We start from the raw sequence: 12575 nt of genomic DNA on the forward strand, positions 1-12575 counted from the left end.
AGTCAGCATTCAGAATAATATTATGGTCTGTACAGGGGCAGAATTTGCAGGGGGGTTATGCCCCCCCCCAATAATCAGGCCCAACCAATATAACCCCCCAATAAAATTATGAATTATCTTGCATAAATAGGCTGTTGCTTTTCTTTACTCATTTCAGGTATTACCAGCAAAATAGTTGCATGTTTACCATCTGGGAATTTACCCAGATTTATTTATTTATTTAAACACAGATCCAGAGACCCCCTAACCTCCTAACCCCTGACCCCCCCCAATGTTCAGCACAAAGTTACGCCGATGGGTCTGTATCTTTAGAGTAGTATGTAGATTTTTGTTGTATTATGACATCCAGAAAGTATCGCAAATAATTTTATTTTATGACATCAAACTGTATGCCAAGACTGAAAAAGACATCAGTGCACTGATCTACACCACCAAGATCTACAGTAATAACATTGGAATGCTATTCGGAGTAGAGAAGTGATAACAACAAAGGACAGCTCGAGGAAATCCAAGACAGCACCTAAGTTCCCAAGTACCTGGGAACTTGGGAACAACAGGCAAATAGAAACCATGAAGAGACTGCTGGGAAAGCTGCAACCTGCAGAGGGTCAGGCAAGTCCTGAGGAGTCAGATGAACGGTGGGATGTCACGGTTCTGGGTCAGTTCTGACCCAGCATTTTGAGTTGTTGTGTTTTGGTTTATTTTTGCATTATGGATTATTGTCTTATTCTCTGGTGCTTTATTATTATAAATATATATTTCTTATTCTTGGTGAGGGACTAGTTCTTCGGTTGTGTCTTATGTTTAGTATAGTTTATGTTCCATGTGTTATATTCTTTCTGTCTGCCTCTCAGTGTCAAGTCTGCGTCTTTGTGATTTGTGTATTGTTTCCTGTTTTATTTTGAAGGATTGTGTCTTATGTCAGTGTGTCCAGCTTCGCTCCCCCTGTCTCGTTAGTCTAATTTCTCCCAGCTGTGTCTCCCTCCTGTTGCCCATTCCCTGATTACCGCCCTGTGTATATAAGCCCTGTGGTTTCCTGTGCTCTCTGTTGCATCGTACCTTCAGATCCTGCCTGTGTGGTCCAGTTTGTGTTTTCACGGTTTGGTTTTTGTTTGGTGCCAGCAATAAAACTGAGGTTCTCAGTTACATTTACGTCTCCAAGTCCTGCATTTGGATGCTCATCTCCGCCTGCCCGCACACAGAGCCCTGACAGAACGACGAGACCAGCATGGATCCAGCGGACTCACTTTTAGCTTCAGTGGGGGAGTATTTCGCGCAGTTGTGGGATTACTACGGGAGGATAATCCATGCTGCGGACCCCTACAAGAGGCAGCCGGAGGTAGTTTACTTTGATCATTTTTTGTCGTCCACTCCCTCCACTGTCGCTTTCCTGGACATTAATGGACTAAAACAAATAATAATAGCTCTGAGAGCGAGGCTAAACTTTGAACTGTTTGGCATGGGCGGTCCAGGGAAGGAAGATTCAGCTGCCCTCCTGGAGGCCCTCGCCGCTTGTTGTTCTCGGCGTCAGCAGCATTTTCGCCAAGGTTTATTGCCAAATCGCTCGATCCACTCTTAAAGAAGAAATGGTACCCTCGCCATCATCACCCTACCACACTCAGTGTTGGGAAGGTTACTTTTAAAATGTATTCCATTACAGAATACAGATTACATGCCCTAAAATGTATTCTGTAACGTATTCCGTTACGTTACTCAATGAGAGTAACGTATTCTGAATACTTTGGATTACTTAACATATTATCATGCATTTTACAACTACATGAATGTACTATTGCTGTGTGATTTATTACTATTACTGAAGGTCCACGGCTCCGAACCTGTAGTAAAGGGACCTCTGACTAATATGGTTCCGTGTGGGGCTCGTAGCCGAAAAATAGCTTTACTTTGTTGTGTGGGTCAACTCTGCTTGCGAGAGACAGAGAGAGGCGTTGAAAGACTCCTCCAACGGAACTTATTGTTTCGGAGGAAAACAGGAACACAGTGTACAGTCGAGTTTTAATAGCTTACTTACAGCTGGGCTCGTCAGGCTCTCTTCTTGGCTGCAGTGGTTATTATTATATTTACATGCTTCCAGCTCCTGTTTTTGCTCGATGACAGCTTGTACTTTTCCACTCTCCTTTTTCTCCCACCTCGCGCTTACAGACACATAATGAGTATGGCAGTCCATTCTCCCTGCAGCATGGACTACACTGCCCATGAGGCTACATTCTGCCTATTAGCTTAGCACAACAACAACAACAACAACAAAAAGGCGCTCTCTCACCCAGGAAACACGCAGAGCGAGAGCGTCACCCTGTAACCATGGCAACCGCAACGCTGCCGCCTGGAACTACGGAACGTAGCTGTCAAACAAAACCCAAACAGTCCTGACCCGCCACAATATGAAACAGGAAAGTACCGCCGTGTAATCCATTTATTTCAACAAAGTAACTGTATTCTGAATACCACCTTTTTAAACAGTAACTGTAACGGAATACAGTTACTCATATTTTGTATTTTAAATACGTAACGGCGGTACATGTATTCCGTTACTCCCCAACACTGACCACACTTCCACTCTCTCCTGTGGTATTGACTTATCATTTCCACATCGCAGCAGGAGGAGCCACAGAGAAGTCTTTCCTCGTGGCATTCAGCCAGCCCTGCTCCCTCTTCAACAGGGAAGCGGCGAACGCGCCGCAAGCACTGACAGCTCCAGCGGGATCCTGGGATTTTATCTGAGCAACTGGCTAGGGTGAGTGACAAAGACTCCCTTCATTCGCCTTTAGTGTCAAGGGATAAACAGACTGTTTCCCCCAAGGCTGCTAACGCCAGCTTCATGAACTCCAGAGCTCGTGTTTCTCCTGTTCGGGAAAATAAAAGTGTTCGTCTTGAGAACGATTATTTCCCCCTGGCTTCAAAAGACTGTGCTCCTGATGTTCCTTCAGACCCAGGAGTTAAGACTGTTTCATCTGGAACTGCTTGTTCTCGCCGTCAGCTCAGTTAGCTGCTCAGCAGCCGCCGTCAGCTCAGTTTCCAGAGTCCCCTGCTCAGCAGCCGCCGTCAGCTCAGTTAGCTGCTCAGCAGCCGCCGTCAGCTCAGTTTCCGGAGTCCCCTGCTCAGCAGCCGCCGTCAGCTCAGTTAGCTGCTCAGCAGCCGCCGTCAGCTCAGTTAGCTGCTCAGCAGCCGCCGTCAGCTCAGTTAGCTGCTCAGCAGCCGCCGTCAGCTCAGTTAGCTGCTCAGCAGCCGCCGTCAGCTCAGTTTCCGGAGTCCCCTGCTCAGCAGCCGCCGTCAGCTCAGTTTCCGGAGTCCCCTGCTCAGCAGCCGCCGTCAGCTCAGTTTCCACTGCCTTCCGTGTGGCCAGCTTCCCGATTTGCTTCGCCTGCGTCGCCGCCGCTATCCACACGGCCGGCCACCCGAACTGTTTTGGATGTGGCTCGTGTGCTGTCGACCTCCGGGCCGACCCCCTGAACTTATTTGTGGACTCATGAATGATCTTGTTTTGTGTTGAATGTTTTCTTGTGTTTTTGGATCTGGACTCTTGCTCCTTGTTTTTTGTTTTGTTTCCTACCAGTGGCTGGACAAAGCTGGACTGAAAGACAGCACTAATCAATACATATTAATGAACATTTTAAAAAATGTAAATACGCCAGATTATACCCACATGGAAAAGAAATAGTAAAAACTTATGATTTACTCATGAAAGTGGCCACTTTCTCATTACTTTCATATATTGTTTTAGTAAGTATCCAAAACACACAAGTTTCATTATATAATTTTTCAAGGGATCTTATATCTGTTTTCACTCTTGTATGCTTTTCATTCAAGTTTCACACAAGACAGATACAAACTTTATAAGACTTATATATGTCTTTTCCATATGGGTAGCCTTGGGCTAATTTCCATCTCCTCTGGCAGGTTGGTGTTAAACAGAAGTTAGTGAAAACATACAGAGACAATATTTACAGGTCATGTGACGAGGACAAAAACAGTGAACACATTATACTAGAACAAACAATGACAGGAAGAGTGGACAACAGACGACAATATTGATAACAATAACGGAAGCACATCAGTTATATTGCACAAACCCCAGTATTACACATGCCCTGACTGTGCTGATATTGCAGTGACACATTACACTAATAGTCATTTCTCTTTTTGTAACACCCTAACTCTTTTTCACGTCCAATATAAAGCACGTTTATTAAACATGATCACATTTGTGTGTCCCTCAGCCGCCCTTTTAAGTGACTCTTAAAGATGGGGAGACTTTCCCTCACTGACAGTGGAAGACTATTCCAGTAGCTCACGCCCTGATATGACAGAGCATCTGTGAACAGGTGGTCCATCTAAATGCCAGTTCACAATCACCTCTCACAGTGGCTCGAGTCAGTCGACACCCAGCAACACTGCTAGACTTTTGTTTAATAAAATCACTCATTGGTGGAGGCGCCAGACCATGTACACCTTTGTATATTAGACAGGCAGATTTAAATAATTTGAAATTAATAAAATTTAGAAACTTGTATTTATAAAATTTGACAATGGTGATATGAAAAAGGTTTCTTATCTAATATTTTCAATGCTCTTTTGTAGCATACTTCGATTGGCCCAATAGCAGCAGAGCTCGTATAAGACCAACTTGTAATACAGTATTCGATATGAGCCAGTATCATAGAGTGCAGGAATGTAATCGCTGCTGTGTCTGTTAATGATGTGCGGATATGTCTGAAGTTCTGTATATTAACATTTACAGTTTTCACTACTTTTTTAAATGTGCCGAACATGGCCTGGAAGTCCTGAGGTCAAAATGGGAGACGCCCCCTAGGGTGGTGGAGAATGACCGAGCTAAGATCCTGTGGGGCTTCCAGATACAGACGGACAAAATGCTGATGGCTAACCAACCGGACATAGTGGTGGTAGATGTAGTGATACCAAATGACAGCAACATCAGGAAGAGGGAACATGAGAAGCTCAATAAATACTAAGGGCTCAGAGAAGAGCTCGAGAAGATGCGGAGGGTGAAGGTAACACTGGTCGCATGATAATCAGAGCACTCAGGGCTGTGACCCCCAAACTGGTTCCAGCAGATCAAAGATACCGCGCAGGACTCTGGAACTCCAAGGTCTCTGGTAGAGCACTCAAGCTTTAACCTCCGCCAGGTCCACATATGTGGACATCACATTTTGGGTTGTCGGGACCACAGTACTACATTTTGCTCTACAAGGGCCTGATATCCACTTACGAGGACATTATGCTGCCGCTGTTCTATCAAAATTTAAAACAAATGTCCTCATATGTGGATATCAGGCCCTTGTAGATATATGTCTGTGTGTGTATATATATATATATATATATATATATATATATATATATATATATATATATATATATATATATATATACACACACACATATGTATGTACTAGGGGTGCAACGGTACACAAAATTCACGGTTTGGTTCGATACTTTGGTGTCACGGTTCGATATTTTTTCGAATCAAAAAAAATGTTCATGCCTTTTTAATTTGTCATTTATTAAAATTATAATTATATATTTTAACTCAAAAGTACAGTTTTTAAATTTAATGTTGCTGAAACAACAAAGTAATAAATATATAAATCTATCTGATTGAGAAATCCCTCATCTTTGTTAAAGAGAGTTTATTACAGAGAAATGGCTCTTTCCAAAATAAAAGCTATACTATACGCTTCTTCTGGGCTATATTCTCAGCAGCATATTAAACATATCAGGTCCCCATAAGGAGAATCCTGTGCTAACGGCTGTCTAAATGACTCGGGTAAAGTTTGTAGCATGCGTGCTTGTTGTTTTTGTCTGCTTCCACTTGTCTTTGCACTAGGATGATGTCGGAGTAAATGTGCAGTCATATTCGTTGTGTTCCCACTAGTGCTGTCAGCGTTAATCTCGTTAAAATGACATTAACGGCACAACACGGCAAATCTCCGTTAACGAGCTACCGCGGATCGCCCCGTGCCTGGGGCTGGACGGCCAACACGTTAACGAGCTAACTGCGCTAATGCAGTAGTTCCCACCCATGTAATTGAGCATTGCGTGGCACATCCGACATACTGTTTTACTTTTGTCCATGACGCGCTTACCTTCAGGGTCATACGTCACATGAAAACCAAAATAGTTCCAAAGGCCAGATCTGAATGAGGGTATGTATCGAACAATACAAAACAATACAAAATGTATCAAACGGTTCAATATCGATACGAGTATCGTTGCACCCCTAGTATATATATATGTGTGTGTTGGGAAGGTTACTTTTAAAATGTATTTCACTACAGATTACAGATTACATGCCCCAAAATGTATTTTGTAACGTATTCTGTTACTTTACTCAATAAGAGTAACGTATTCTGATTACTTAATATATTATCATGCTGTTTACAACTACATGAATGTCCTATTGCTGTGTGATTTATTACTATTACTGAAGGTTACTCTCCAACACCAACTACATGTTTAAATCTTAATATAAATGAGTAACAGTAGGTGGACATTAGGTAAGGCTGCACTTTTTGCAGCGATCTCGTATAGAAAACTATTCCACGCGTATATAAAACAGGTCTGCGGCTCCGAACCGTAGTAAAGGGACCTCTGGCTAATACGTCGGGTTCGTGTTGGGCTCGTAGCTGAAAACTAGCTTTACTTTGTTGTCTGGGTCAACTTTGCTAGCAGAGACAGAGAGAGGCGTTGAAAGGCTGCTCCAACAGAACTTATTGTTTCAGAGGAAAACAGGAACACAGTGTACAGTCGAGTCTTAATAGCTTACTTACAGCTGGGCTCGTCAGGCTCTCTTCTTGGCTGCAGTGGTTATTATTATATTTACATGCTTCCAGCTCCCGTTTCTGCTCGGCGACAGCTCCTACTTTTCCTTTCTCTCCCTCCTCACGATCACATACACATAACGGGTATAGCAGTCCATTCTCCCTGCAGCACGGACTACACTGCCCATGAGACTACATTCATTAGGGCGATGTGTGACAGGTTGAAGGATTACTGAATATAAAAGGGCTCAGGTAATACTAATTCATATTAGTTGATATAAGGACAAAAATAATGTAAATATAGTAAGAAAATTGTTAAGAGGTTATTATTTTTCATGTTATATTAATGACTTTCATTTTATTTAAGAGAAGTGCGATCTATACATCACTGATCAGCTAGTAAGCCTTTTCTGGGATCGATTACTAGTGTCTCTATTCTCCACTAGGGGGCTTTCGCACACTCTCCTCATTGCAATAAACGACTGCATGAGAGAAGCAAGTCAAAATCACTCTCGTGATTCTTTTCGAGATTAAGACAAAGAGCCTCTTAATGCGTGTTTTGTTTGGGTTTCCACCGGCGTGGAATTACCAAAAACAGAGAGGGCATAGCCTGACATATGAAACAGGGAAATACTGCCGTGTAATCCATTTATTTCAACAAAGTAACTGTATTCTGAATACCACCTTTTTAAACGGTAACTGTAACAGAATAGTTACTCATATTTTGTATTTTAAATACGTGACGGCGGTACGTGTATTCCGTTGCCCCCCAACACTGTATATATACAGTTTAGTGCCCAGCAACATGGTTTATAAAATAAATCACATGTTTGTAGTTGCTGTCCTGTGAGGACCACTTATCTCTGAAAAACTAGTGAGCTCAGAAATACAGGCCTTCATTTTGATTTTTTAAAGCACATTAAACAAGTTAATAATTAAAAAAATCAGCTGAATTAAAGGCTTGAGCAAACACTTTAACTGTTAATATCTACAGGGGGATTAAAAATATGAATGAAAATGAATTTGGAGCTGCTGGTTAAAGACAGTACATTCAGATAATCTCATAGATGTTAATAAGTACTGCTGAGCCTGCATTTTATCAGATATGATTAGAGCTGCCATCCCCTCTCTATCGTAATCAGAGCTTTCCTTGTTAATGTACTAAAAAAGTTATTAACGGCTTTTTTATTCTCCATCTTCTCTTCATCCCACATGTTAGCCAAAGTAGGTACAAAGAGGAGACTCGTATTACGCTGACAAACCACTGAGGCTCTTTTACTTGCTAATGCTAGCTGTATTTCTATATGAAGCGCAGATAGTAAGTGATCTCAGAAGAGTGAAAGGTCAGTCAGTGGTAGCTTGTGTCACATGCTGGTCTCTAATCAGTTTATGGTCAAAGACCAGTGGTTTATCCACAATGCGTACGCACAAACCATCAGAAAAACCTCCTGGCCTCTCATCTTGCCCACTAAAGCAATTGCTAACGGGAGACTGACACACCTTCAAAACAGCAAGGGTTGCATTGCCTTATGAAATTTAAGCAAGGGCAGCAGACTGTAGCTAACTGCAGCCACAAGAAGGCAGCAGTGTAAAGGCTGGATGCACAAATTATTGACATGCGAGGATAGACTATTTTTTAGATATTTTCCTGCTACGTCACTGCTACAGTCCACAACCTAACCAACTGTCCATGTCCATCATGTGCTCAAACAGTGGTGTGATGTTTGATAATAGCCTGCTTTTGGTCCTGTGCTAGACTTTTGACTTTCCAAAACAGTGTATGCTTGAATCATTGTGGTAAATAAAAATAGACAAAATGATTGTGATTGCAAGGTCAAGCACATTTAACACAGAGACTTATATATAATCACCAGCTGGATGACAATGACGCTGACTTCTGCAGAAACCCTTTGAATGAAGTGACCCAGAATTTACATACCCGGACACCAAATACTCACAGTTCAGTTTCCCCAGAAACGCCCGGCTGAAGAATTCACTGCTGGTCTGGACATAGGCTGGTTTGACTACTGAGGCTAGCTGGTGTCACTCATCAAATACTATTAACTCTGATGATGATTTAGTGTCAGGTTGCAACATACTGCTGCTGAAGCTGTATCTAAATAAAGTACTGTATTTGATTTCAGCTCAACAACCAGTGTTACAAAATCCTTTAAATACAAACTGTGTAATCAAAGAAAAACCACAAAGTGAAGTTACTGTTTCAGATCTCTCTGACTGTAGAAAATAAAATGTCAGCCTTTGTCGTCACAGTCAGTATTTGCTATGCAAATGATAAACTTTATTTAAAATATGGCACACACATTGAAAAACTGACGCGTGTCTGTCTTATAAAGGAGCGTAAGGGTTAACAAGTGTGTGTGTCTTGACCAAGGGTGCACAAGGTTTGCTTTGACTGGTCTGTCTTGTTAGTTGATGCATGAATGAAAAGGTCCAAGTAGAGGCTGGCGCCGGCCTGGTTCAGCACGAAGATCTTTCTGTTGTCATAGCCACAGTTTCTTAGCACTCAAAAGTCAGGCAGGAGATACAGAAGAGGATGGAGGATGGAAGGGGAGATGAGCGAAAGGAAGACGATGAGACACAAAAGTGAGCCGCGGCTGGAAAGCTGTCATTTCTGAGAGCAATACTTCCAGAAACACACTGTGGAAGAAGCAGAGAAGGAACACGTGGTTATAAATCAGTCTGAAGACATGCTGGTGAGAAAGCTGTGACAACACCTCAAAGAGCAATGATAAATTCATGCACACTAAAGATTGCATTCACACACATAATTATGCACTCCAGTCCCCAATAACTGCTGCTCTGCAAATGTGCTGCATTAATCAAAGCTGAATGAGAGCAGCTTGGCTTAATGAATAAATAGGTTTGACCTGTTTATTATTATGGTCTGTCAACCAAATACACCACCTGTCAGAAGATATATACTAACTTTCCTCACCTCTTTTGTTGGTCTTCTTGGTCTGTGGTGGGAAGGACTTCCTAAAGTTTCGACCGGTCAGGCTTGGGATGACGTCTGCACTGGCTTTGGATGCAGTGCTGTCAAGTAATACTGGGCACGCAGTGGTGGGATTCACCGCTCCTTCAGCAGCAGTGAGCTTCCATCACAACGGTAACAAAAAGATTAAACTGGCTGTCAGCAATCAAAGCACGAGTCATCAACGAGATACTTTGCTTCTCCCCCCTTTTAAGAATGCAACCACACAAACATCATTGGCTGTTTTATACTCCTATATGTGGAAATTGTTACATAGTGGCTTTGCTTGGATTTCAAGACATCCTCGTTTCTGCACCCTGTCACACTCTGTTTCATTTAATCCTTTGGTCAAAGTTCTTTATTGCTGGATTTAAGAAGTCATGTTCAAAATGCAACCAGCACTTCATTAGAACTGCCCACCTTTGGGACAAAGACCAGTGTTTTGAATAAAACTAAACAACGAGCCAGTTTTCTCTTCAGATAGACTATTAACCTGCAAGCAACCAAAGACTACTCAAGCAAGTGAATGATGCAGGGAGCACAAAAATTCTCATTTCTTGTCAGCCAATTCATGTATCTGTTTTCTTTATGTCTAATTTGAATGCAGTTATTTTGCATGTTTCTAATCTTGCTGACCACTTGAACCGCTTCAGACTGCGGGCCCTACTAAGTGACATTTATTCATACATTCATGCAGCACTTTCTTTAACTCAGATCTTTAGACTTTGGGTCTAACTTACCACTTTATCTTTCCCCCCGGAATTTCTGCTGCTTACTGAAATGAAAAACAAAACAAAAATGTCATGAAAGCAGTGGTCACTTCTTGGTTTAGGCCAAGCCTGTAAATACTGTGCAGTCCTGAATCTCTCCAGACATTACCTAAGGAGCTGCATGTTTGAATTAGTCTGACGTGATGTTAAATAGTCTTTAATGCAGCAACTCGTAAGTACACAGTGTTTGGAAATGAACCAATATTTTTCTATTCTAGTCAGAGTACTCAAAGAACTTTAAAAAACATATTCACAAAGGCATATTCATTCATTCTGATGGAGACATCAAGGTACATAGGGAGGGGCAGGTGATTGACTGATGCTCTGATTATCTGATCTCCTCCTTCGTGCTGTGATAAAGGCCAATGGTAGAAAATATCCCAGATACAGTGTCTTAATGTGGGAGTGATATTCTTTATGTTGAGACCTTTCTCTTGGCGTTTTCTTTCTGCTAATGCTGGAACCTTAAAGAGTAATAAATTTTATAATGCAATGAAGAAGGAAATGCATAAAAAAGTTAAAAGAAGAGCGGCATTACCTCGTGGCATGATGGTAAGCTGTGAGCTCCGGGTTCTGTTAAATGCCCGGTGAAATTCCTCCAGGGCTGAGATCATCTTCTGCAGCTTGGCTTGTGTACCAGGACCAGCTGTGTTGCTGTTGACCCCTGGTTGCTTGGACTTGGTGTCTGCAATAGTTCTTGTAGCAGTTTGGTCAGTGGTTTGTGCTGTACCATCATGTTGAGCTGCTGTGCTTTTGAGGAGCCAGTGCTTCAGGTATTGGTTTGAATTGAATGCTAAGGTCTTCTGTGGAACAGCTGAGACATGAAAAAGACTACGAAGGGAACGTGGTTGTTTCACAAAGCCTACAAAACAAATAACAATCAAGTGATTAGGCTGGCTTTTCCATGAAGAGCGTGCACAGAGACACAAGAAGCTGCTATTAGGTTCCAGCCATCGTACACCTTCTTTTGAAATGATTGATGCAAAGACCATGTGATGTGCTTTAAATGAAAGCACAGTTTTTTAAACACAAACAAACCTTTAACCAGTAACTCTTCAAGAATAAGGAAATGCCAGCTATGAGAATTAGGCAGTCTTGTATTATTAACATTTTTTTACCTCTTTCATCAGCTGCTGCTTCCACTTGCATCCCTAGAATCATCAGAACGTGCAGGATGAACGCCATCCCCATCAAAACGGTTGCTCCGTTTAGCATTGTGGCTTTAGATGAAAAAGAAAAAAAGATGATGCTCAGGCCTGCAGTCTATATGAATTTACTTTTTCTGAAAGTTTCAAACTTGGACTAGGAATCTTTTTCCCACAGTGTTTTTGCTCTACAAGTTCTCAGTCTGTATTGTTTCTCCTGATGCTCAAATTATCCATCCAAAAAATGAGCTCTGGAGATTTTCTGGGTTCTTTTAGTGACTTGTCTATGGAGATTCTGTCGTTTCCAGTTTACTCAAAGAGATAATCAGCGTTATCTTCAGGTGTGATACAGTACCTAAATTGGTATTTCTCAATTAAATCTCTGCAGCTTCTCTAAAAAACCTACAGTTCAGCATCAGTTTCATCTGTGAAACAGAGACAGTTTTTCTTTTCATAATCCATGGATGCACCTCTCAAAGAAGGCTTGTCAAGAGTGTGTTGCTTTTTCGGACACAGTCAACGTACCTCACTTTTATAATGCTTGGTTTGTCCCAGAGCGTCAGACTGATGTCTCAGCATCAACCAATGAGACCTGAAAGGCCATGTAGCCCAGCCCTTCCTCCTCGATGGGTCGGTGACATTTGGAGAGTGTGGCGGCAAGCTTTGTGTGTTTGGTGTCAGCTGTATTGTTTTGTGAATCTGGTGTCTGTGTGTGTGTGCTTAGGCTTGTGTTTAATATGTGTGTCTTGTGTATGTGGACATGGCTGTATAAGCAGTGATAAGGTAGTTCTTAATATGTTTGCTCAGGGGCCACAGAAAAAGAAAAGCATTCTGACGCATGAGGGCTTGGAGCCTCCGACTGCACACACAC

General features: G+C 42.1%; 1 protein-coding gene across 1 annotated transcript; it reads right to left on the reverse strand.

The window, feature by feature from the left end:
* Nucleotides 1-8672: 8672 nt before the first annotated feature.
* On the reverse strand, nt 8673-12195 carry urp2 (urotensin II-related peptide). Its single transcript, XM_084922087.1, has 5 exons — nt 11678-12195; nt 11098-11421; nt 10530-10564; nt 9754-9910; nt 8673-9455 (listed from the first exon to the last, which is right to left on the reverse strand). Exons 1-5 carry the CDS (start codon nt 11772-11774, stop codon nt 9424-9426), a joined length of 645 nt encoding a protein of 214 aa, XP_084778213.1. The 5' UTR covers nt 11775-12195; the 3' UTR covers nt 8673-9423.
* Between the last annotated feature and the right edge of the window lie 380 nt (nt 12196-12575).

The sequence above is a fragment of the Perissodus microlepis genome, chromosome 23, assembly GCF_051167445.1.
Source record: "Perissodus microlepis isolate ML-2025 ecotype Zambia chromosome 23, ASM5116744v1, whole genome shotgun sequence".
NCBI classification, from domain to species: Eukaryota; Metazoa; Chordata; class Actinopteri; order Cichliformes; family Cichlidae; genus Perissodus; species Perissodus microlepis.

Bases quoted from the DNA above. Each gene is read 5' to 3' on its own strand.
- urp2 (XM_084922087.1), bottom strand. From the start codon at position 11,774: ATGCTAAACGGAGCAACCGTTTTGATGGGGATGGCGTTCATCCTGCAC. The intron at 11,422-11,677 runs GTAAAAAAATGT...TTTGTTTTGTAG, and splicing joins AGCAGCAGCTGATGAAAGAG to GCTTTGTGAAACAACCACGT. The intron at 10,565-11,097 runs GTAATGCCGCTC...TTTTCATTTCAG, and splicing joins GCTTACCATCATGCCACGAG to TAAGCAGCAGAAATTCCGGG.